Genomic DNA, 22,693 nt, shown 5'->3' on the forward strand with positions numbered 1-22,693 from the left:
GCGTCACTTCCTGTCCAGAGCCATCCGCTTCCGGGTCAGGCTAAGCCGCCTGCTCTTCCCTGCTACTGTAGGTGCCGCGCTGTCGGCGTTCGCTGCTCCTGGAAAAGCCCGAGCCGCGATACCGCCGGCCTTAGCGCTGCGCTGCCCGGAACCGCCCCTAAAGAGGAGACCCGGGGCGGGGTCGCGCCTCGGGCCTCCGCTGCGGTCCCTGGCAGGCGGGAGCCGGCGCTGCGGGGCCTGCGGCGGAGCGCGATACCCCTCCCCGGCCGCCCTGTCTACCTTGCCGGGGAAGGCGGAAGATGCCAGTGAAGAAGAAGAGAAAAGCTCCCGGAGTGGCAGCGGCGGTCGCGGAAGACGCGGGCCTCAAAAAGTGTAAAATCCCCAGGTACTGCCTGTCCCCACCCCGCTGGCTCTCTCCTTCCCCCGGGGCCGGACAGGCCGCTAGCCGGGAGGAGAGGGGCGAGCCCTCTCAGGCGAGGCGAGGCGGTCGGTGAGGCGCCCAGAGTCTCCGCTCCGCGCGGGACCGAACCGCGTGTTCGCCTGTACGTGCTCTCTGTCGTACTTGGACAAGCTCCGAGATTCGTCCCACTTTGTTGTCTGCGTGCCCAGAGGGTAGGAAACAGACGACCGTACGTATGCATTCTCCATCAAATTTCCCAACCGAGAAGTGAGCGCGGATCTGCCAAGATTCACGGCGTCCTTGAGTCACACTAAATCGAGCAGAATTGGCTTAGTCCCCACATTGTTAAATGTCAGAGTGTGAAAAAAGGAGCAGAGCTTGAAGAGTTTTGACAGCTGCCTTGGGAATGGTGGAAAGGAAGCCTTTGCTATAATTGGTCTCCCGAGTTAGCATTTAAAGTGGCCTAACCTGGACGATCCCAGCAGGAGGCCTTTTAAATCGCTGGAGCCTAGGCTTCTAGACACACCATGCCTCCACTTCACCTGTACCAGTTCCCTACACTTAATTGGAAAAGGCCCTTGTGGTTTTTGTTTTCTGGCATTAAGACGCTGGTAGCTCTCAACTCCCTTTTAGACGTTAGCAAGCTATTGTGCTCTGTGTTCTCTTAGGGGAAAAGAAAACAAAGCAGAACTGTAAGAGCCCTTTACTCGTTTTGTGGCATATACTCAGTCATCACAGATTCATTCCTCAGAAAGTCATTGCAATTTAGTTTTGAGAAGTGGGCTTCTTCCCATACACTTTGAGTTGTTTTTGTATTAATGGTCGACACTTAAAGTGACAAATTAAAATACTACCATTAAAACAAGACAGCCTGGAACAACAATATGAACTAATCAGTACCCCCAGAACTTGTGTCTCTAACTGCATATGTAGCAGAAGATGGCCTAGTTGGCCATCACTGGAAAGAGAGGCCCTTTGGTCTAACAAACTTTATCTGCCTCAGTACAGGGGAAAGCCAGGGCCAAGAGGTGGGAGTGTGTGGGTTGGGGAGCAGGACTGGGGGAGGGTATTAGGGGACTTTTGGGATAGCATTTGAAATGTAAATGAAGAAAATATCTAATTTAATTAAAAAAAAAAAAAAAAACAAGGCAGCCTGCACTACACAAAGGAGATTTCCCTTTAAGGAGAGATGCAGTAAGAAATGGACTGCTTAAAATATGAAGGTGACTTGCTTCATCCTAATCTTTTTTGTAATTGATTGCTTTGTTTTTCTCCCCTTGGTGTGTTTTAGCAAAAGAGTTTAGGTAATATTTTTTGGGTGATGTATAAAATATTGTTTTCATTATGCCCTTTGGCATGCATTTTCCTTGACCTTTTTTAGCTCTTGGAGAATCATATCTAGGATATTTAAATTAAGTCAGTTAAAACAGCTGACTGAGCAGTATCATTTGACTTCAGGTGATTCAGCCTAAATTATAACAGGGATTTTAATCCAAATCGGTAGCAGAATGGAAGTAAGGCTTCAGGCATTCCATAAGGTATGTAGCTTAGTGGTAGAGAGCAAGCCCAGCATGAGCAGTCTAGGGAAAGCTTTCTAGCCTAGTCTTGGGTTGAGACTTAGAATGTATGTCTTTATTATCTTGAAATCTAAGGAAGTAATTTTAGTTACTAGTTTTGGAATCCTATAGCAAGCAAAAAGCATTTAGATTTCGTTGGTTAGAAATTCTTACACATAGAGTACAGGTCCTTATTGCTAATACATAACTCCTTTCCTCATAATGCTAACTTAAAAACCATTTTGTCTCATTTACATGGAAGCAATTCTTGTTGAAGCTACTTTATCACTAAGAGTTGAGTCTTAGTAACTCTTAGACATTTGTGTGTTTTCTAAGCTATTGCAGATCCCAGCCTCCTGCTAGACTCATCAGTGGAGAGGAAGATTTTTCAAGAAAGAAGTGCCTGGCTTGGTTTTATGAGTATGCAGGTAATGAAATTCATGGAGCAAGATACCAGTCATGCCCATTTAAAAGCTGTGTTTTATTATTGCTGACCTGTTATGTGTACTGGGACTAGTGTCAAGTCTAAAGGCTTATGGATTGGCTTAGAATTTAGTGCCATGAACATGTCTGACAACTTTTTTCTCTCTTACCTCCTTTCCTACTTTTATTTTTGTCTTCTTTTATCATTATTATTCTCAAAAGTATTTGCTTAAAGCTAAAACACGTAGTAATAATCGTCTTATATTTGTACTAGCCATGTTATGGTTTTAAGTGGTGGCATCTTGTCAAGTTTCAGCTAACTGTGTGGAAGGCTAGACTAGGCGATAAAGGGGCCAACAACTTTGCTATTGGGATCAGCAGAGTGATCTTTCTAGATCAGGGGAAATAAATGCTATTACTGATATCCCAAGACAACCACTAACCCAAATTAAATGTAGAGGATTCTTTTTTTTTTCTGACCTCTATTTAAAATATTGACCCATTATTAAAAATGACAGTTTTTCGTATACATTATATAGAATCAAGAGGTTTTCATCTTATTTCACTTTATAAATGTTACTAGATACCATAAAGATAGTCATTATGTATGTGTGTATGTATATATATATATATATATACATATATATCTTTTCCCCTTGAATGCTTGATTCTATTAGCTCTTATTAGAACTTCTCTGGGTATTTTAAGATTGAGTTAAATATTTATTTTCTACTCTTAACATTTTTAACAGTAAACGTAATAATTGCTATCATTGTTCCATGGGTTGTGATAAGTATATCATTTTCCCTGTAACCATCTGTCAAGAGATGTTATCCTCATTTTATGAGTGAAAACTGAAGCTTAGATTAACATGCTAGAAATGATACAGTTGACTATGCAAATGTTAACTGATTGTCACTTCTACTGAAAGATGCTAGTAAAGTACAGTTGAGGTTATCTTCTGTCATCTAGTGAGTCATTTGATGAATATTTATGGAACACTTTTCTGTGAGTCCAACACTGTGCTAGTACTTGGGATATAATAATAACAAAAATCAGAACATGATCCCTGACTTCAGATGTGGTTCCTGTGGAGACCATTGTAAACAGCATGTGTATAGCAAGGAAATTATAGCTTATGAAGGCTCATATGGGTAATATGTGGAAGTACTAGAAAATTAGACACAGGAAGTGTCTTTTGGACAATGTTGGAATTTGAATATTTTTTCAAGACATTTTTGTAGTGATAAATTTATGTCATTTCAAATCGTGACATTTGTTTTAGGTGATTTCTAAGCAGTGAGTAGGTGATTTAAAAGCAGTACAGTTACTCTATTTTTGGAATCTGATAGCAAATGTTTAGGAATTGCACTGACTTTTAGTGATCTGGTTTAAAGAAAAGCAGTACATCAACCTTCATGTGCTTATAGCATTAACTGTCAGAAACTTTATTCAGTAGGTTGTTTGGTTTTGTTAAGTTTTGTTAATGAGTAAGTTCATGTTGGTTCGGTTTTGTTCTTTTTGCAAACTACTGAATTATACCAGTGGAATAGGTTTTTTGTAATCCTTTTTAAAATATTTCCTTAATACAATGGCTGTGGTAGCTCATACTTTTAATCCCAGCACTCAAAAGCAGAAGCAAATGAATTTCTGTAAATTTCAGGCCAGCAAAGGCTACATAGTAAGAAGATTTTAACCCCCCCCCCCAAAAAAAAAAAACAAAAGAAAAGAAAGAAATCATTAATTAATATTGTGTTATAGCATTTAAGGAGTAAAATGTTTAAGATTTTGGCAAATATTTATACTTTTCAAAGCTGCCCTAAAACTCAAATTCACTTATTGTAAAAGTATTGTATTTTCATGGATGCCTTTAGTGATATAGTTTATTTCATGTTCATAATAAATTGTAATAAAATATATAAATTATTTTTTGTCTTTGAAGGTCCTGATGAAGTTGTAGGGCCAGAAGGAATGGAAAAATTTTGTGAAGACATTGGTGTTGAACCTGAAAATGTATGTTTTATTTCCAAGTAGAATGAACTATAAGTGGATTATAACATTTCATTAATTTTAAAAATTAAGGCCTTAATATATGAAGTTTTTTCTTCACATCTATTTATTTTTTTAAATCAGCCTAAGTAGTTCAAGGTGTTTCTTGATACAAATACAGTTTGTAATAGAGTAATGGTCTACCTTCATTAATACTGTCTTAAGGCAGTTGTTTTGTAGTTAACAATACAGAAGCTGTAGAGTTTAGTGGACAGTTGAAAATACTTGTTTGAAATTGTTCTCCATAATGAATGTAGCCATGATTGTCTCTGATGACTTTTCCTATCCTTTATGTTCTGTTCTTTCCAGATTATTATGTTAGTTTTAGCATGGAAATTGGAGGCTGAAAGCATGGGATTTTTTACCAAGGAAGAATGGTTAAAGGGAATGACCTCATTACAGTAAGAACATTTTTTTAAAAAAACAAATTTGGTGGCTTTTGTAAAGATCTTGTTGATATTTTGTGCTTCATCATTTTCAGGAGTAATATTTTACCTTAAAAATAATCAAAGTGGTTTGATTTGTAAAAATCAGTTTGGAGACTTGAAAAATTATATTCTAATTTTGACAATTGAATAATTAATTGCCTTTTTCATGTTCTTTAAGAAAAAATTCAAGCTGACTAAAATGTGTTGGTTCATTTGAATAAGAAAATGGTTGGGTGAATAGGAAATGATCAAAGCATTATTTGTGCATGAGTTTTTTCCCAGTCAATGCAGAATTCCACTGTATGAAGAATTTCATCATTGGACAGTCTTAAATCTTAGGGCCTCCTCGCTGTGCTTTGTAATGAATTTAAAGATAGAGTTGCATGGTGCTTCAGTTAGCCATCTCCTCCTAAGAGCTCACACAGGACCAAAGTAGAAACGTTCTGCGGCTCCGATGTGGGCTTCAGCCAATTTATACATGTGTATGTTCAGATTAACATATCATGCCTGAATCTTTCATACATTTCAGAATTACTTCATTTTGCGATAATTCACTTTGCCTTTCTATACTAATGTGTGCTAATTTTATAGTAGGTCATGTTCATAATGTTCAATCAGAATGTTATTCAACATTCTCAAATATTTTCATATTTTAAAGTTCATTTTTTCCTCCCATTGCTTGGGATCAAACCAGGCCTTTATACAGGCTAACACAGTGCTCTACCCTAACCTCAATTACTTTTTTTTTTTTAAAGATATAACCTTTTTTTAAAAAAAATGTACATTGGTGTTTTGCCTTCCTGTTTGTGAGGTATGTCAGATTCCCTGGAACTGGAGCTACAGACAGTTGAGAGCTGTTATGTGGGTGCTAAGAATTGAACCCAGGTCCTCTGGAAAAGCGGAAGTCCTCTTAACTGCTGAGCATCTCTCCAGGCCCCTCAGTTAAAATTTTTAAGGCAAACACAATGCACTATTAGCTTTGTAATTGATTATGGTCTTATTAGCACGAGCAAATGATTTTTAATTCTTGTTTACCTCTCCCTCAGTTCTTAAGGAAGGATGTGTATTTGTTTACATAGCAGTGAGATTATGTATTTGAATTTTCAGTGTCTGTTGTTTCTTTTTCTCTTACTAAACCAACATTAGAGTTGATGGGGAGGTGTACATACACACATGTACACAGTCATATGTGTTATGATTCATTGTTTAACAGTGATAAAGAGATTTCTTGAAAAGTCAGGTTGGTGGAAAATGAGACACACACATTCATTCCTTGGATAAAGTTCTTTTCTCAGATGAACCAAATGATAATTGCTAGAATAAAATTTAAGACCAGTTTTCCCATTTAATTTATAAATAATGAGTGTGAGATAGAAAACAGTTAATAAAATACTTGGTAAAGTCCCATGGTTTCTTATGTCAGAGTTAGGATATAGAACTTTTTGATTTCTTTTTTTTCTTTCATGTGTGGGTTTTTTTTTATATAAAGTAGAAGACATTTAGTTTTATAGTATTTTTCAGAGAAAAATAAATTCTATCTTTGTAAAGATTTTTTTAGATGATTTCTCATCATATAATTAGCTTTTAATAAAATGATTATGTAGGAATACAATGAGTTGTGCAAAGAACATAAACTCTGATATGGCTTATTAGTGGTGAAACTACTTTGATATTATAGTAATTTTTCTATTACTGGTTTTTATAGGTTGCTTTTTGGGGAGTTGCAGCTAATAAGTGATTTTGTATTTGTAGCCTAAGAAGTTCCCTATTGGATTTTTTGGCATAGTTCATATAATACAGAGCTTCTGTATTTCAAAATATTTCACTACAAAATATGTCTTCTATGTTTTTCCTGAATAATTTTAGTCTATGGGCTTGAGTACTAGCATAGGATTTGGTTAGCCTGTGAGGTGGATTTCTGTTGTCACTCTCCTACAGAAAGCTCATAGACTGTGCAAAGCACCCCTAGAAGTGTGTCATGATACTCAGGTATTATCCCCATGGTTCTGATAGAATAAGACTGTGGTTTTAATATTCGCCTGGAGAAAGGTAGTTTCCCTTCCCTGTGATCTAGACTACCATACAGACAGAGCACATGATGTGTTCTCCAATTGCACAAGTTTACTACTTGAATATTGTGATGAACTTGATAGTGTGCAGATAGAAGAGATGCTAATTAATGCACCTTAGTATAAAAAGAATAGGTGTTAATATATTTGATTTAACATAATAAAATATAAAACTGTAGTCTATCATCTGTCACATGCTGTCATTGTAGAATTTAACCTAAGAATCTTATGGTCTTCAAATCAAAATTAATTGCCTATTGAATTGTTTAAACTTACTTTTTTTAATATTTATTTATTATATATGTACACTGTAGCTGTCTTCAGACACTCCAGAAGAGAGCATCAGATTTCATGTGGTTGCTGGGATTTGAACTCAGGACCTTTGGAAGAGCAGTCGGCAATCTTAACTGCTGAGCCATCTCACCAGCCCCCTAAACTTAATTTTTAATTCATAAAAATCTTGAGTAGAATGCCACTAAAAAATAAATTAGTAGTTACAATGTACATGCAGTTCAGGAATATCGAACTAAAATAATCACAATTAATTATCAGTATTGTGTAGTGCTTCGAAATGTTTGGAATACTTTTCCTAAAAAAAAAACATTTGTCTTGATGTGTTCTTACAGATATTCTATAAATGACTTTTCCATTTTGTAGGGAATAATTTATTAAGTACAGAGATATAAAAGTAACTTTTATTCTCCTTAAGTAATTGTTGTCTCCGAGGCTTACTGCCTCAATCTACAAACCTAAGCCTAGTACTGGAAGCTTCTAATCTTCGTACAATCTAATATAGGTGTAGAATGTTCTCAGCCTCTGACACTCACTGCTGAATAAGCTCACCCTTTCTAGTTCTTTCTGAACTCCATTAGTTGGTCAACTCAGCTCTTCTGGCTCAAACTCCTCTCCAAGCTGATGTTTGAATCTAGCTCCTCTCAGCATGTTACTGAATTGCTGTACTTGGCCTCACACTAACTTTGACAGTCTATTCTAATATTCTGACTCGTTCTAATTCTCTGATCTGTGTTGTCTTCACCTGTGTCTAGCTCGTTCTCTCTCTCTCTCTGCAACCTACCTTTCTTTAACTGTCCCAGTACAATTGCCTCTTTTCTCTTCACTGTTCCCTCTTACTATAGCTTCTCTTTGCTCTCTCTTATGAGAGATGGGCATATCCTAGTCTATCAGATTTTTCTCTGATTCATCACTTTGTCTGCCTTCCAATTAAACATCACTATCAAACATGGGCTCTTCCTTCTACAAACTAACTTTACCTTCATTGTTTGGGTCTAAATAAAGGTTTGTACTAAGGGCTTGTCTGTATTCCAGTAAGGGATATTAAAACTGTGTGCTAAGGGCTGAGCTATACCACATCTACAAACTATTTTTTCACTAAATAACAAATCTTGGGGTTCATAGTGTGATCAAATATCCTGCAACACAGACTTACAAACAATTGAACTTAGATTGACTATTTTATGTTTCATGGAGTTTGAAAGAAGTAATCTGATTGTTAGAATAACAAGGTAAGTAACCTTGCAATGGAGAGTTTAAAATTCAAGAATACTGTTATACTATATGGAATACTGTTATATTGCTATTTAGTACTTTATCTAACATATGGAGGGAATTTAAATATGTTAAGAGATATTGGGAAACAATTAGATTTTTGGGCTCAGGAATCACACAAGAGTTTTGCAGTAGTGTTTAAGTGAGTGTTCTTAATGTTTTAGGGACTTGAGAATTTTATGGAAACTGAACCTTGTCCTATACTTTAGGCACACTATTTCCATGTCATTGGGAGGCTGTGAACTTTTATTTTCTTTATCTAAAGAAGATAGTTCTAAAGATACTTGGAAGTTTTTCTTGTAGCATGTTACACTAGGTAGAGAACTTCTCCCGTATCTACTAGCTAGAAGTTTGGTATTATCATAGGGGTTAAATACTATGCTGGTGGAAACACCAGTGGTCACAGTCTTTGAAGGGACTGTCCGTGATCATAATAGTGAAAAGCAGTGGTAGTAAATCAGCCATAACAGCTGTAGTGACAAATAGTAAATTTCTTCCCAGAAGGGGCAGCGCTGTGCATTTTCTGGGCTGCGTCTTGATACCTGGACGAAGATTAAAGGAAAAGGGCTGGCTTGAGTTAAAATCTTAAGAAAGGGAAGAATGAGGAAAAATAACTTGTTTTTTGTCTGTTTAGTTTTTGAAGGCAGGAGAGTGGTGTTGATGTACGGTATGGTAGGTATGGGGTGTGACTCCTATCTGTTTGGAGTTGATATCATCAACCACAAATTGCTGTTGCCATTCTCCTCTCAGAGTCAGTCTGACAATTTCATAATGCCTTCCTCAACATTCCAGTACCTTAATCTAAAACATGATACAGTTCTGTAACATGTCTGTGTACCGCAGTGTACTTACTGCGATTCACACATTAGGAATAGAGCCTCACTTAAGTCTTGTAAATGAATTCCTCCTCTCTTTCTTGAAGTATTTTCATCCAAATCCTCATGTTGAAATTGAAGCCCATTCTGTACCCATTCAAACCACCATGTTCTTTGAGAATCTTATATTGTGCCAGAACCCAAAATCTCTTCGATTTTATTTGAATGTTATTTAAAAACATAATCTCTTACTATTCATGATGAACTATTTAAGTATGTACGGGAATGGTCTTTCTAAACTTCTAAGTTCTGAGATAACTGATAATTAGACCTACTGAGTTTATTTGGAAATTGTGTGGTTTTGATAATTGCCTGGATATGAATACTGGTTTTATAGTTCTGTTCACATGCTTATAATATTTGTAATAAATATGGAGCTTTCTGCTCCATCCTTACATTAATAAAAATAAATAAGGCTAAGAGTCCTGGCTGTACTTGCAGAGGACCTGGATTCAATTCTTAGCACCCACATGGTAACTCACAATAGTCTGTAATTCTGGCCACTGCAGATGCCTGGCACACACATGCACAGGCATACAGGGACACAAAAGAGTCATACACTTAAATATGTTAGTTTTAAACATGCTAACATGCTTAACATGTTAGCTCAGTTGATGGTTTTAACTTCTGTATCTGCTCAAGATCAACATGAGGCCATTACAAATGCTAGGACATATTTGGACATAAGTGTGTAGTATAAGTGAGGCGAATGAATTGATGTTTGTTTGTATGCCTCAAAGGAGCAACTTCACCTCCATATTCTCTTAGGGTATATATTATTCTCTGACATTGTTGTTGTGTGAAAGTAAGGAAATAGACTGGGGAGATGGTTGAATGGATAAAGCACTTGCAACACAAGCATGAGGGCTGGGTCTTGTGTTCTAGCATCCATGCAAGAAGTCTGGATGGGTACCATAATGTATCCCACAGAGGTGGGGTGGCAGAGACAGGGCACCACTGGAGGTGAGTTGCTACTAGTCTAGCCAAATCAGTGAGCTCTGGGTTTAGTGGGAGACCTTGCCTCAGTTATGTGGAGAGTCGTCAGTGAAGACATCGGATATTGTCTTAGACATGCATATAACCTGCACCTACATATGCTTTACAAATATACCACCTACACAAGCAGAACAAACCAAGTTGAAAGGTTTAATTTATCTTGTTGATGGTTTGTGAAATTATTCCTATGTTTTAGAAGATTTTATTTTTAATTATTTATTTGTATTGTATCTCTGTGTGTGAATATGTATACATAAATACAAGTAGCTGTGGAAGCCAGAGGGGTAGTCATGCTAAGACGTTGTATTGCTAGTTTTACAGGTAAATAAAATAGGCATACAAATCAGAACATGCTGAGATTCAGTTCCCATCACCTTCCCCAACTCCACCCCAACCTCCCATGGTGGCTAACAGCCTTCTGTAACTCCAGTTCCAGAGGATCTAATGCCTTTGTCTGGCCTCTGCAAGCACTACATGCATGTGGTGAATAGACAGACATGTAGACAAAACAGCCAAACACATAAATCTTAAAAAATACAATTAAATCATCTAAAACATTTAATGCTTCAAAACAGGTAGACCATCGCTGCTTTTCAGAATTAGAATTGAGTGCTATTTACAATTGTCAGTGCTGAGAATAGAAAACATAATTTGGTACAAAATGATAAGTATATTTAGGGATAATACAGGATATTTCTTAATCTCAGGATGAAATGTAAGTCAGTAACTTAAACATCAGTTTTTAAACCAAACATTATGTAACACAATAGAATATAAAGATACCCAAATTTTGTACATGCTGAAAAGTGATGATAGGAAAATATTTTAAATTAGTTCTCTGTGATTAAGTCATCAAGTTTTTAGAAGAGAAGAAAACATTGTATGCACAATGAAGAAATAGTCATTTGTAACGTATTCTGGAGCCTAAGTCAAGGTATTTGTCTTAGTCAGGGTTTTACTGCTGTGAACAGACACCATGACCAAGGCAAGTCTTATGAAGGACATTTAATTGGGGCTGGCTTACAGGTTCAGAAGTTCAGTGCATTATCATCTAGGCAGGCATGGTGCAGGAAGAGCTGAGAGTTCTACATCTTCATCTGAAGGCTGCTAGCAGAATACTGACTTCCAGGAAGCTAGGATGAGGGTCTTAAAGCCCACACCCACAGTGACACACCTAATCCAACAGGGTCACACCTTCTAATAATGCCACTCCCTGAGACAGTCATACACAAACCATCACATTATTTGAGACAGCATTTACTAGCACTTGTGTTGTAACAATGCAAAATCTGTGAGTTGTACATTTAGAACTAAGGCTGCATGCAATAAAGTCATGTGATTCGATATGGGCAAACACAACTAGAAACACCTCAGATTCGTTTACATTTTTAATTAATTTTTGATGATTGTTTACTTAGGAAGTTTTGACTGTTGCCAGATTTTTTGTGATGCGCCCATAAATGCATTTCACTATATGATTTTCCCTTATGGGGCTGTAACCCATATTTTAAGGTAGGTAATGCTGGTTGTGTTCCTGTGGGTTCTTGCCTCCCTAGTGACTGTTCACTCCTTGTGTACTATATATTTGTGTTTGATACATTCCTTTGCACTAAAATCCTTCCAGACAGAAACTATAACTATCTCATACTTAAATATAAGTCTATTAAATATGGCAGTCTATCTTATGGTTTATATTTAGTGGTCATGCTTTATTTAGCACATTTTTTGGAGACTCCTGTGATACTGTCCAGGAAAGTAGGACTACTAGTCTATCATAGACCCTGTGTTGTACTTTTAAATTAATTGACAAACTTTGTTAGGGAAATGAGTAACTTTGGATATTAGGAGTCTTGTTTTATTTTCATGTTTGCCTTCTCGCACAGCAAGTCTTATTTAAGATTCTACATTTTTGGTGAGAATATAGGTCATACTATTAAAAATGTGAAAGTATTTCACAGTTATAAGCATAAAGGATAAGACCCTGACTTAAGTCATGAGAGAAAAGGGAATAAATGTAACTGAATATGGAGTACCTAGTAAATATTTTCAGATGTAAGTGTGGCGATCTTAAATGCCCCCAAGTTTCTGAGGTCATTATAGTAATAGGTAAAAGAGACATGTTTCAGCCGGGCGTGGTGGCGCACGCCTTTAATCCCAGCACTCGGGAGGCAGAGGCAGGCGGATTTCTGAGTTCGAGGCCAGCCTGGGCTACAGAGTGNGAGGCCAGCCTGGGCTACAGAGTGAGTTCCAGGACAGCCACGACTACACAGAGAAACCCTGTCTCGAAAAACCAAAAAAAAAAAAAAAAAAAAAAGAGACATGTTTCTCTTTACATGGTCTAATGGTTAGAGGTTGTCTGCATTGTCAGCTAACCCTAGAGCTTACTGTTTAACTTAGTAACTTTGCACTGTTTGATGTCAGACTCTGTCTGCAGAGGACCTGGTGCAAACCCATGTAGGCCCTGTGCTTTGTTTCAGTCTCCTTGAGTTCATACAAGCTTTGGTCAGTTGTTTTAGAGCACCTTGTTCTCCTGATGTTTTCCATCCCTTTTCCTCCTTCCTCCTCTTCCAGAGGTTCCCTGAGGGGAGGGATCTAATGGAGGCAGTATTTAGAGCTGAGTATTGCAAGGTCCCCTCTCCCCCTCTCAGCATATGATGTCTGTCTATGGGCCCTTCTTGTACAGGAGGAAGCCTCTCTGATGATGGTTGAAATAGGCACTAATCTGTGAGTATAGCAGAATATCATTAGGAGTTATTTTGTTGTTACTTTTTAGTAAAATGAATAGTGTTTGGTTTTCTCCTTTTCTCCCCCTCATCCCATGTGCACATGTGTGGTATGTATTTGTGCATGGACACGTGTGCAACTGCACATACATGTGTGGGGGGCTTATGTGTCTTCAGTTTATTTTCTACTCTACAGGCATGGTCTTTCAGTTGAAAGCAGAGCTCAGCACTTTGGTCCTCAAGCTTATGTGACAAGCACAGTATTCACTAAACCACCTCCCCAGCCCCAATGGTTCTGTTTTTGCCTCTGCCTTCCCAGAACTGGGATTAATAGGCATTTACCACCACACTCGACTTGCTGTTGTCTGCAGCTTTAAGGATATCTGAGGGAAAAAAAAAACTGAGCAGGCTTACCACTGTATGTCAAATTTAAGTCTTTCCATTTCAGAATTTTAGAGCTTGCAACAATGAGCCTAGACTGGCCTTGAACTTAGAATTCCTGTTTCAGCTTTTCAATATATGTATGTATGTATGTATGTATGTATGTATGTATGTATGTATGCATGCGTGTGTGTGTGTGTGTGTGTATATGTATATATGTATATATGTGTGTCACCACACCTGCCTTCATTCACAATTTTCTTATGCTTTATATAATCCATCTGCATTAGTTATACATAACAGAAAAGAAAAGAGAAATACACTTCTCAATTTAGCCAAAATTGGTAATTCATTTTGTGTAAGAAAGTTTCAGGATCCTCTCTGTTCTCTCATCTTATTTGGGTCACTGCCCCTCCTGTCATCATTTAGACCCAAATCCATTGGAAGACACTCTATTGGTTTTCTCATTCTCTCTTAAAACTGTTTTAAGACAATTTATCTCTACCACTCCTGAAACACATCTTTCAAAAGTTATCACTTAGAATTAAGGAATTGAAGCAGTAATTTCTTTACAAAATTTGTGATCACAAAGAAGGAAATTATACCAAAAAAGAAAATTTCCAATCTCAAGTGCTGTATTAAATGACTTAAATTCTAGCAATATTGGGCAAGAAAATAGCTAAAAGGAAAAAAAAAACAAATAATACTAGTATAAGTTAAAAATACATCTTTTATTACTTAATTTTGTTCTTTGGCAGTGTCAGACATGTATATAATGCATAGTTACTACTCTCGCCCTCCACCCTTACAATGTACATTTAATGTAGAAAACCCTTTTAAATTGGTTTTTATGTTAAGTAATGATTAGAAAAATATAAATACTAAAAATAGGTTACAAAGAAATAGAAAATTTAAATGGTCAAAAATTGAATGTTAATGAAGTAGTTACAAGTGTCTTTTTTATCTCGTTTAGATAAATGCTAATTGCAGTATTTAATAAGTTTCACGAAATGTTTTATGTAATGTTCACTTTATTTTTTTAATTCTGTCTATAAGTGTGCTGTCAAAGCTAGTAAGGGGTATTTCTCAAATGTCTTATTATCAATGTATCAAACATGTAAGAAGATTAAACTCGGCTTTTATGGGAATTAAATATTAAATTAACAATAGTGATATACCAAAATCCTTTTGTATGACCCATAACACATATACCCTCACATTGCTGACTTAAGATAGTGAAAAACTTGGCTAAGTTTTAGAACAAGAGTGTGTTGCAGCATGAATTCTGAAATTCAGTTTGAATAGAATACTGTAGTTACAATAGATGATACAACCTGTTTAATCATGGGAAATCAGGTTGTTTCATATAGAGAGCAAGTTTGCTCAGGTCTTAATTTCTAGTTTGCATCCTTTCCTAATAGAAGAAGTAAACTGTGCTGAAGCAGAGCCATGACTTTTGAGAATGGTGAATGAAATGCCTAGAGTACAGTAAGGATGTGAAAGTCACAGGAAAACCTGGGGACTCACCCCAGATAAGAAGGCCTCGTCTGCCTTCTTGTTAACAACATCAGAAAACCAGTAAGACTATTGAGTTGGGTGTTTCTATTTAATGTCTCATCTTTAGAAATAATATGGACAACTTGTTTGTAGCTTTGCATTTGCACCCTTAAGTTAGGTGATTTGATGATTGGCCTTTATTCTGTGGAAATCTGGATCTGTGAATAGCTAGGTCAGTTACATTAATTCTGTGGTATCCCAAACTTTTTAAAACCACTTATGTCTGATCCTTTTCCCCAAGCTGATGCCTAAGAACTTTCTAAAGAAATATGGAAATTACCTGATTATGATTTTCTGAGTCCTTGGAGAAGAAACAGAACTAGAATTAAACATGAGATATGGAGCCCAGAAAGTAGGGCATTCTGACCCTCAGACCAAGAGATGTTTGTGATTTGCTTGGAATTTTTAATTGAGATGTTTATTTTTTTCAAAGCTATTCCAGTGTACTCTGATTGCCAAATTTTCTCAGCTTTTTTATTGCAATTTTCAAACACGTTTATTTACATTGTCAAATCGATAATAAAGTACTTTCATATATTCACTCACTCTTAACATGTTCTCTGACCTCTGTCTTTAAGGTGTGACTGCACAGAAAAGTTACAGAGCAGGTTTGATTTTCTGCGCTCTCAGCTGAATGACATCTCATCTTTTAAGAATATCTACAGATATGCCTTTGATTTTGCAAGGGTAAGTACAACTGCCACTTCAAATCCTAGTGGTTTCATTTTATGAGCATACATTTATTTACTTACTTATTTATTTATTTATTTATTTATAATATTTTAGGATAAAGATCAGAGAAGCCTTGATATTGATACTGCGAAGTCTATGTTAGCTCTGCTGCTTGGGAGAACATGGCCACTCTTTTCAGTATTTTACCAGTACCTGGAGGTATGTATGGGTATTTTAAAATGTTTAAAACTTGGACTGAGAATACACTTTGAAGAAACAAAATATGTACATACTCATTATCAGTTCTAGACATAAGTTTGTGTTATTTAATATATTCTGTACGTAAACTACTTGGGAATTGGGGTATAACTTGGTGATAGAATACAGAATACATGCTTTGCATTTGTTACACTTTAGATACCACCCCCTGTATTACATTAAAACAATTGTAAGAGATTTTCCTTTTACCTAGGAGGAGTCCCAGGAAAAATACTCTAGAATAGCCCTTTCTTATAAACTTAATCTCTTGAGGTTTTGGTGAGAGAAAATTGATGCTAGTACATAAATCTCAAACTTCGAAACCAGATTCTACCATATTCCCAGTCCCCATCCCCTAGTCTTAGATGGAAGCATACACAACTGAATTTATTTTAGCAGTAAAACTTTTATTTTCTAATTAGTCTCAATATTAAGAAATAGAATAAAATCTTAATATTTTGTATACGCAAATATGAGCATGCTGTAGTAGTTATCCACTCAACTGCTTACCATACGTCATATGCTGCGTCATAGAATAAACATCCTCTTAACAGTTTTGCTGCACCTGCTAGATCTAGCAGTGCTAAGACATGAACCTTCTCCTACTGATTTCTTTTGTATTTATTTTTGAACCTCTTAACTTCAGTTTTGGGGGACATAGTTCTAGACATTTCTTAATTAAGAGATGCCTTTCCTATTGGAAATAATATCATACAGTTTTCTTGTTACAGTGACTTTACTAGAGAAATTGTATTTAAAGCCTGGGTAAATGAGTTTTGTACATTGTTAAATCAATCAGTAAAGTTGATATTTTTGATGATTGGTACATGTGTTTTTTTTTTTTCTGTGACTTGAACAAGCATACATTTAGATGATTATTTACTCATTTCTGTGGGCTCGGAGAAGAACTAGACACGTTAAGTTGAATCATTCAGCAGCTGAGGAAATGGGGACTAGGCTTGGCTTGGTATTCGGGTTCTTTTGGTGATAGTGGTGGTGGTAGGTTTGGTTTTGGGTGGAGATTGTGCTGAGGGTGACATTGACAGAGTCATACTCAGGCCATCCTTGAACTCATGAGCATCCTGCTTCTGCTTCCCAAGTCCTGGGCTCACAGGGTGTGTGTGTGTGTGTGTGTGTGTGTGTGTGTGTGTGAGACCAAACCTAGTTGTACTGTTGGAAATGGAAGGAACCCTGGGCACCTGCCAACCAAGTTCTCTGTTACAAAAGTAACTTTCTCAAGAACACTCAATTGAGTGTCCACATTGGGATTTGGATCCAAACTCATATTGTTTCCACTACTTCTGTAGATGCCTCCTTCAAAATATAACTGATGCACAGTGCACACAGGTTCTGAATAGTGGAAACCACACAGCCAGACTGACTACATGTAGGATAGGTTTTATATTGTGATCTCGTTGAGAGCCACATGGGTGTACATATATGTAAATCTCAGTGTTAGTCTTACTGCTTTCTGGAAAGGAAATAGATGATAACATGTAAATAAGGCCAGAAAAGCCAGCAAGTAGAAAAGGAAGAAATGTTTTAGAAAAGGCCAAATAAGAAATGGATAACTAGAGTCTTTAATACCAAGCCCCAATAAGAATGTTGGTTCTGTAGTCCAAATGTTTATATCATTTTCCACAGCAATCAAAGTATCGTGTTATGAACAAAGATCAGTGGTACAATGTATTAGAATTCAGCAGAACAGTTCATGCCGATCTTAGTAACTACGATGAAGACGGTGCTTGTAAGTATATCATAAATCCCTATGAAAATATTCATTCTGTAGCATTAACAGAACGTTTGAACTAGTGTGAGAGTAACTCATTATTTGGGGAGACACAGTCTAGATTCAGGGGTGTTGTAAAATCTACGCTAGTAATAAAAAACTGATTCCTCAGTGACTACACATTACAGCTCAATGATCATTTCTCAGCCTAGCATCCAGAGTTCTACTTTGCCACTTGACATTTTAGTGGAAGAAAGTTTCATTTATGTATTTAGAAGAACAAAGGCACAATAAATAGCCAAATTAATTCTGTAGTACTCTTAAGCTTTCGGGCCTGTATTGTCATTAGGGCTGCTGGAGTTTTTCAGGGTTCACAAGGGAGACATGGAAAAGTGCCTTCCTTTAAAAAAAAAAAAAAATCCATGAAATAATACACTTAGACACATAAGAATCAAATTCTAAATAGACAACCTGTCTCCTGTATGTTCTTCCCTGCAGGATGGGGTAGATTTTAATTTTTGAAAAAATAATCGTTTTCTGAAGTAGGCTAGCCGACCAAAGGCTACCTAGAGCCTGCTCATGTGTATATCTGTGTATGTTGAACCAGCATTTAAAGCTGAGAGGTTTGATATAAAAATAAACTTGTAAATGTATTTGAACTATCAGAAAATCTGACACATTGCACCTGTATTCCTTTGTAGGTTTCAGAGGTTGGAACCAAGTAGTGGCTTGTGTTGAACTTGCTCTCCAGTTGGCAGTCCACACAGTGTTCCAATATTGCCATTTACTGCTTTGCCTGCCCAGCTGTTTTTGTATGGTCTGCTAAAAGCAAGAGAGAAAAGAACACAGAGGTTTTATGTTTTGAGAAAAACAAGACAATCTTATCTTCGTGGTCATACTTTCCATACATTTTGAAAACACAAATACTGAAACCTCATTTAAATGGCCCACTTGGCTTCTGGTGGTAAACATTTGCAACCTCTACATTATAAAACCTATTTTAGTGGTCATCAGGTAGTAGGCATTTGCTTTGTGCTGTTCTTTTTACTGTGTCCCGTTTTTAGAATAAAATCTTGTGTGGCCACTCCTCCTTAACAAATGCTTATACTTCTTAATATAGCAAAAAATGTTTTTTTCTGAATGTTAAAATGCCAGTTATGTGGGAAAAGGTTAGTTTTGTCTTTGTTATAAGGGAGTTCATGTAAGACTCCTTCAGAAGGATATGACCTGGGGGTGGAAACAAAGACAGAAAGCTGTAGATGAAGTCAGGTTAGGCACATCCTTGCCACCAAAGAACTTTTTAGAGGAATGAGCTTATTGAATTATAACAAAACTTGTTTCTTCTTTCTAGGGCCTGTTCTTCTTGATGAATTTGTTGAGTGGCAAAAAATCCGTCAAACATCATAGCAAGAACTGTCGTGAAGACAATACAGACCTTGTGAAGACAATGCAGAGAGGAGGCAGAGTACAGAAAGGGTGCATTTTCACTCACGAAAGACTTCTCATAGTACTTCTTTTCCTTTTTTTTAAAGGAAGTTTTCTTGTTACATGTGATGGGCATTGAGCCACATGTCTTCTGAGACTGAATATTGACATTTTTGTTTCAAGTTATGTTTTTAACATTTATTTCAGAACAATAAAGATTCAGATTTGTGACAAAGGCCTTAAAGTGAAGATGTCCGTTGAGTGTCAGAGTGGTATTTATTTTTGTAAATTTGATTTCTTTAACTTTTGAAGTTCTAAACCACCATGAGTTTGTAGATTTTTAAAGACTTTAAACAATCTAAATACTTGAGAGTATAGCTTGCCAACGGTGTGGCTACTAATAATTCCTCTTTGCATAATTAGGAAACATAGTAACATTGACTTGTAGGATCCTGTTTTTCTGATAGCAGCTAATAGTGTGGGAAGAGCTCCAACTGAAGGTTGTTACAAAAGCTATTTATGCCAACTTTATCTAAAGAGTATAGGATTAGAAAGATTATGTTAAAGTTGTCTTATTTTTCTAACCATTAAGTTTTCAATAACTATTCTTAATGTGAATTGTAAGTTTTCTGTATTTCTGTAAGTTAAAAAGTCTTATTTCTAAGAGTGTAGTCAGTCAACCTTAGGAAAGTTTTAGAACCGGTATTGAAGTTGTGTTCTTTCTTACCATTATTTAGTAATTAGTGTGTTTTTAACCATGAAGCTATATGGGTTTGCTGAGAGCACTTTGTCTGATTTTAGAATACTTGAGCTTCAGTATTGTAGCCTTGGTTTGATACACACTGGAGAAGAAGAGAACTATAAGAAAGTATGAGAGACTTGATGTAAATGTACACCTCATAAGGCCATTTACTTTGTTCCCTGTATGAAGGTCAAAATCAAGACCTTGAACTATGTGAGATACTACACTGAGCTATACTCCTAACCCCAGTGAAGCAGTTTACATTTACAGTCATATATTTGCTATTTATCACAGTCTTTGGCTACTAGCAGAAAGGTTGTGACAAACTTGTATAATTTATGTGGAAGGTACATTTTAGATTAGCATCAGGCCTATATGTTTATTGCTTTTCAGATCACCCAGTGTCCTTGTGTGAAAACTCTTGAGACCCAAAACCTGAGTCCCATTCGTAGTAGTACTTGTTCCATTGTATAAGTAGAAAGAAATAGATACATTCTCTTTTTCCAATAAGAAAATGTCAATTGTGATTTACAGCAAAGGTTGATTTTTTTTTTTTTCCTGGTAAATTCGTTTAATGAATGATTCTTAGTACTGATTTCTTAAGGGAAAGTATCTTTCTGAAGGCTTTATTTGCCTTTGGTTGATAAGTAAAAAGAACATGATTACTGGTGTTCTATTTGCCTTCTTAATAAGATTACAAAGCTATATGAAACATTAACAGAGCAGTGAGAAATAACCTGTTCTGAAGTCTTTTACATATGGGGCATTTTCTAGGATTGGTCATTTTAGGTGTGAAACTTGTTAGTAGGCATTAGCATGCCAGCAGTGTTATCATTTAACATCACGAATGATGGTTTAAAACAAGATTTAGTACAAGAAAAGATTTACAGTTTTACGGTTTGAGGATGGGGCTTGAAGTTACTGGGGTCTTAAGTAGGGGAGGTCCTACATATATACGAGGCAAGTGTTCTGTCACTGAGCTATACATTTGCCCAGACAAATATTTGTATTTGTCCACCTAGACAAAACATTATTTAGATTATTTCATTGATTGTTTTGCCTGCAAGTATGTCTTTATACCGTGTCTCTACCTGGTGCCCGTGGAGTTCAGAAGAAGACATCAAATCAGATCCCCTGGAACTGGAGTTGAAAATGATTGTGAGCCACTATGTTAGGTGCTAGGAATAGAACCCTGGTCCTCTGCAAGAGCAGCCAGTGCTCTTAACTGCTGAGCCATATCTCCAGCCCCTAACTTTATAATTTTATTATCTTCTCCAAGGTACAAATTGGAGAATATTTAAGTGAAATCTTGCAAGCTTCTAGGATACACTCTGAACTAATGACCTATCTATCATCTGTATTTAAGTAAAATAATACTCAAATCTTATTGATGACCTTTAAAAAGTAAATAGAAGTATATTTCCTCTGTTACCTATCCAAGAGTGGGGGGAAAGAGAACCTTTTAAAAGTTTTTTAATCAGAAAGTTAAATTTAAGTTCTCTGGGTTTGTTTGTTTTTCCTTAAACTCATCACTCCAGTTATGTCGCCTTTACTCTTACTCCACGTATTTCTTGTCTCTCAATTGTTAATATTTGCCTGCTCTAAAGGCAAATTTGTCATTTGTCAGGATGGAGGCTATGTCCCTTGCCTTTATTTGTGAACAGTATGTTGTTATGAATGTCAAACATTTTAAGAGGCCTGCAGTTTAGAAATGTACCTCCTTTCAAAAACTGAAGTGCCTTCCCAGAAATGCTCTTATAAAATGTTCAGTTTTACTGTGTTATATAGGGTGAAATACCTATGGTGCTTTATAACGGTGGTGTTGACTTCTTATATAATGTACATGTGGAAGAAATAGTTCCAGGTGTGGCATTTTATCAGGAAGGATGGAGAGTTGTTCTCTATAGCCTTTTGGGGTCAGTTAATAAAGCGGTACCAGAGATTCAAGTCCAGTAACTAGCAAAGCAGTGATGTGTTATATACTTACCTGATCAATAGTTGTACTTGTCTCTAACATCTAGCAATGGCTTGTTTAAGTGCTGCTGATATAATTCTTGACATGCTTTCTTGAATTCTTAAGACAGTGTCTCACTTTGTATCCCAGGCTGGTTTTGAGCTCATTCCATAGCTCAACCTTGGCCCCACCTCAGAATCCTCTGGCTGAGCTTAGCCTCTTGAATGTCTTGATGACAGGTGTTAACTACAGCACCTGGCCTGACTTAGTATCTTTTTGACAGTCTTCTTTTTAATGTTTAATGCATGAGGCTTTGTTGATAGGTTTTTACTCTGAACTAGTCTAGATTAGTTTTTAATGGAATGGAAATGTGAAAGTGTTTCAGGGGGGACCCTGGGGATTTTATCCCTTATGTACAAAAGCCTTTCACTTAACAAACCAAAGCAACACCAAGTACCATCAGTTTTGTTAAGGGGTTGTGAGATGGGGTGAGAGGGATTAGCTTTCTGAGATAACTGAATTTTAAGGCATGAGAAGTTGTTCAGCTTCAGGAAACACAAGATATGTTACTAGTGGCCATTTCTCTTTTTTTTCTATTTGTTCAACAGAGCATCATCTTTCTCAACATGAAAATGTGAACAAATAATGAAGCTTTCAGGAGCAAGTATTGGAGTTCCTGAATAACATGTTTCGGTTTTTTTGAATTTTGATAATACTATCAGGATAGTGATTTATAATAAAGCAAGATTTTGTTCTGTTTTATTGCCTAAAGTCTGCAGAGTAGCTCCCATGCTTCCTAGATGGTTAAGTAGGAATAATAAAACAAAATAGCAAAGTAACATCCTATTGCTGAAGAAAAGTTTGTTTTTCTGGAGAGGAATTTTCTCAAG

General features: G+C 36.6%; 1 protein-coding gene across 3 annotated transcripts; it reads left to right on the forward strand.

Annotated features, from left to right (window-relative positions):
• The first annotated feature begins 12 nt into the window (after positions 1–12).
• On the forward strand, positions 13–19,356 carry Dcun1d5 (defective in cullin neddylation 1 domain containing 5). Of its 3 annotated transcripts, XM_021171443.2 has the most exons (9): positions 13–385; positions 2,293–2,384; positions 4,322–4,392; positions 4,738–4,829; positions 15,602–15,710; positions 15,810–15,914; positions 17,598–17,700; positions 18,384–18,533; positions 19,034–19,120. In XM_021171443.2, exons 1-8 carry the CDS (start codon positions 300–302, stop codon positions 18,506–18,508), a joined length of 783 nt encoding a protein of 260 aa, XP_021027102.1. In that variant the 5' UTR covers positions 13–299; the 3' UTR covers positions 18,509–18,533; positions 19,034–19,120. The 3 variants fall into 3 exon arrangements, with proteins under 3 accessions (XP_021027102.1, XP_021027103.1, XP_029337655.1); XM_021171444.2 differs by lacking the exon at positions 18,384–18,533 and having other exon boundaries at positions 19,034–19,356; XM_029481795.1 differs by lacking the exons at positions 17,598–17,700; positions 18,384–18,533 and having other exon boundaries at positions 19,034–19,356.
• The last annotated feature ends 3,337 nt before the right edge of the window (positions 19,357–22,693 follow it).

The sequence above is a fragment of the Mus caroli genome, chromosome 9, assembly GCF_900094665.2.
Source record: "Mus caroli chromosome 9, CAROLI_EIJ_v1.1, whole genome shotgun sequence".
NCBI classification, from domain to species: domain Eukaryota; kingdom Metazoa; phylum Chordata; class Mammalia; order Rodentia; family Muridae; genus Mus; species Mus caroli.

Excerpts from the sequence above, each read along its gene's own strand:
- Dcun1d5 (XM_021171443.2), top strand. The coding sequence starts at position 300 with ATGCCAGTGAAGAAGAAGAGAAAAGCTCCCGGAGTGGCAGCGGCGGTC. Across the intron at positions 2,385-4,321 it reads TTGGTTTTATGAGTATGCAG|GTCCTGATGAAGTTGTAGGG; the intron begins GTAATGAAATTC and ends TTGTCTTTGAAG. Across the intron at positions 17,701-18,383 it reads CTACGATGAAGACGGTGCTT|GTTTCAGAGGTTGGAACCAA; the intron begins GTAAGTATATCA and ends ATTCCTTTGTAG.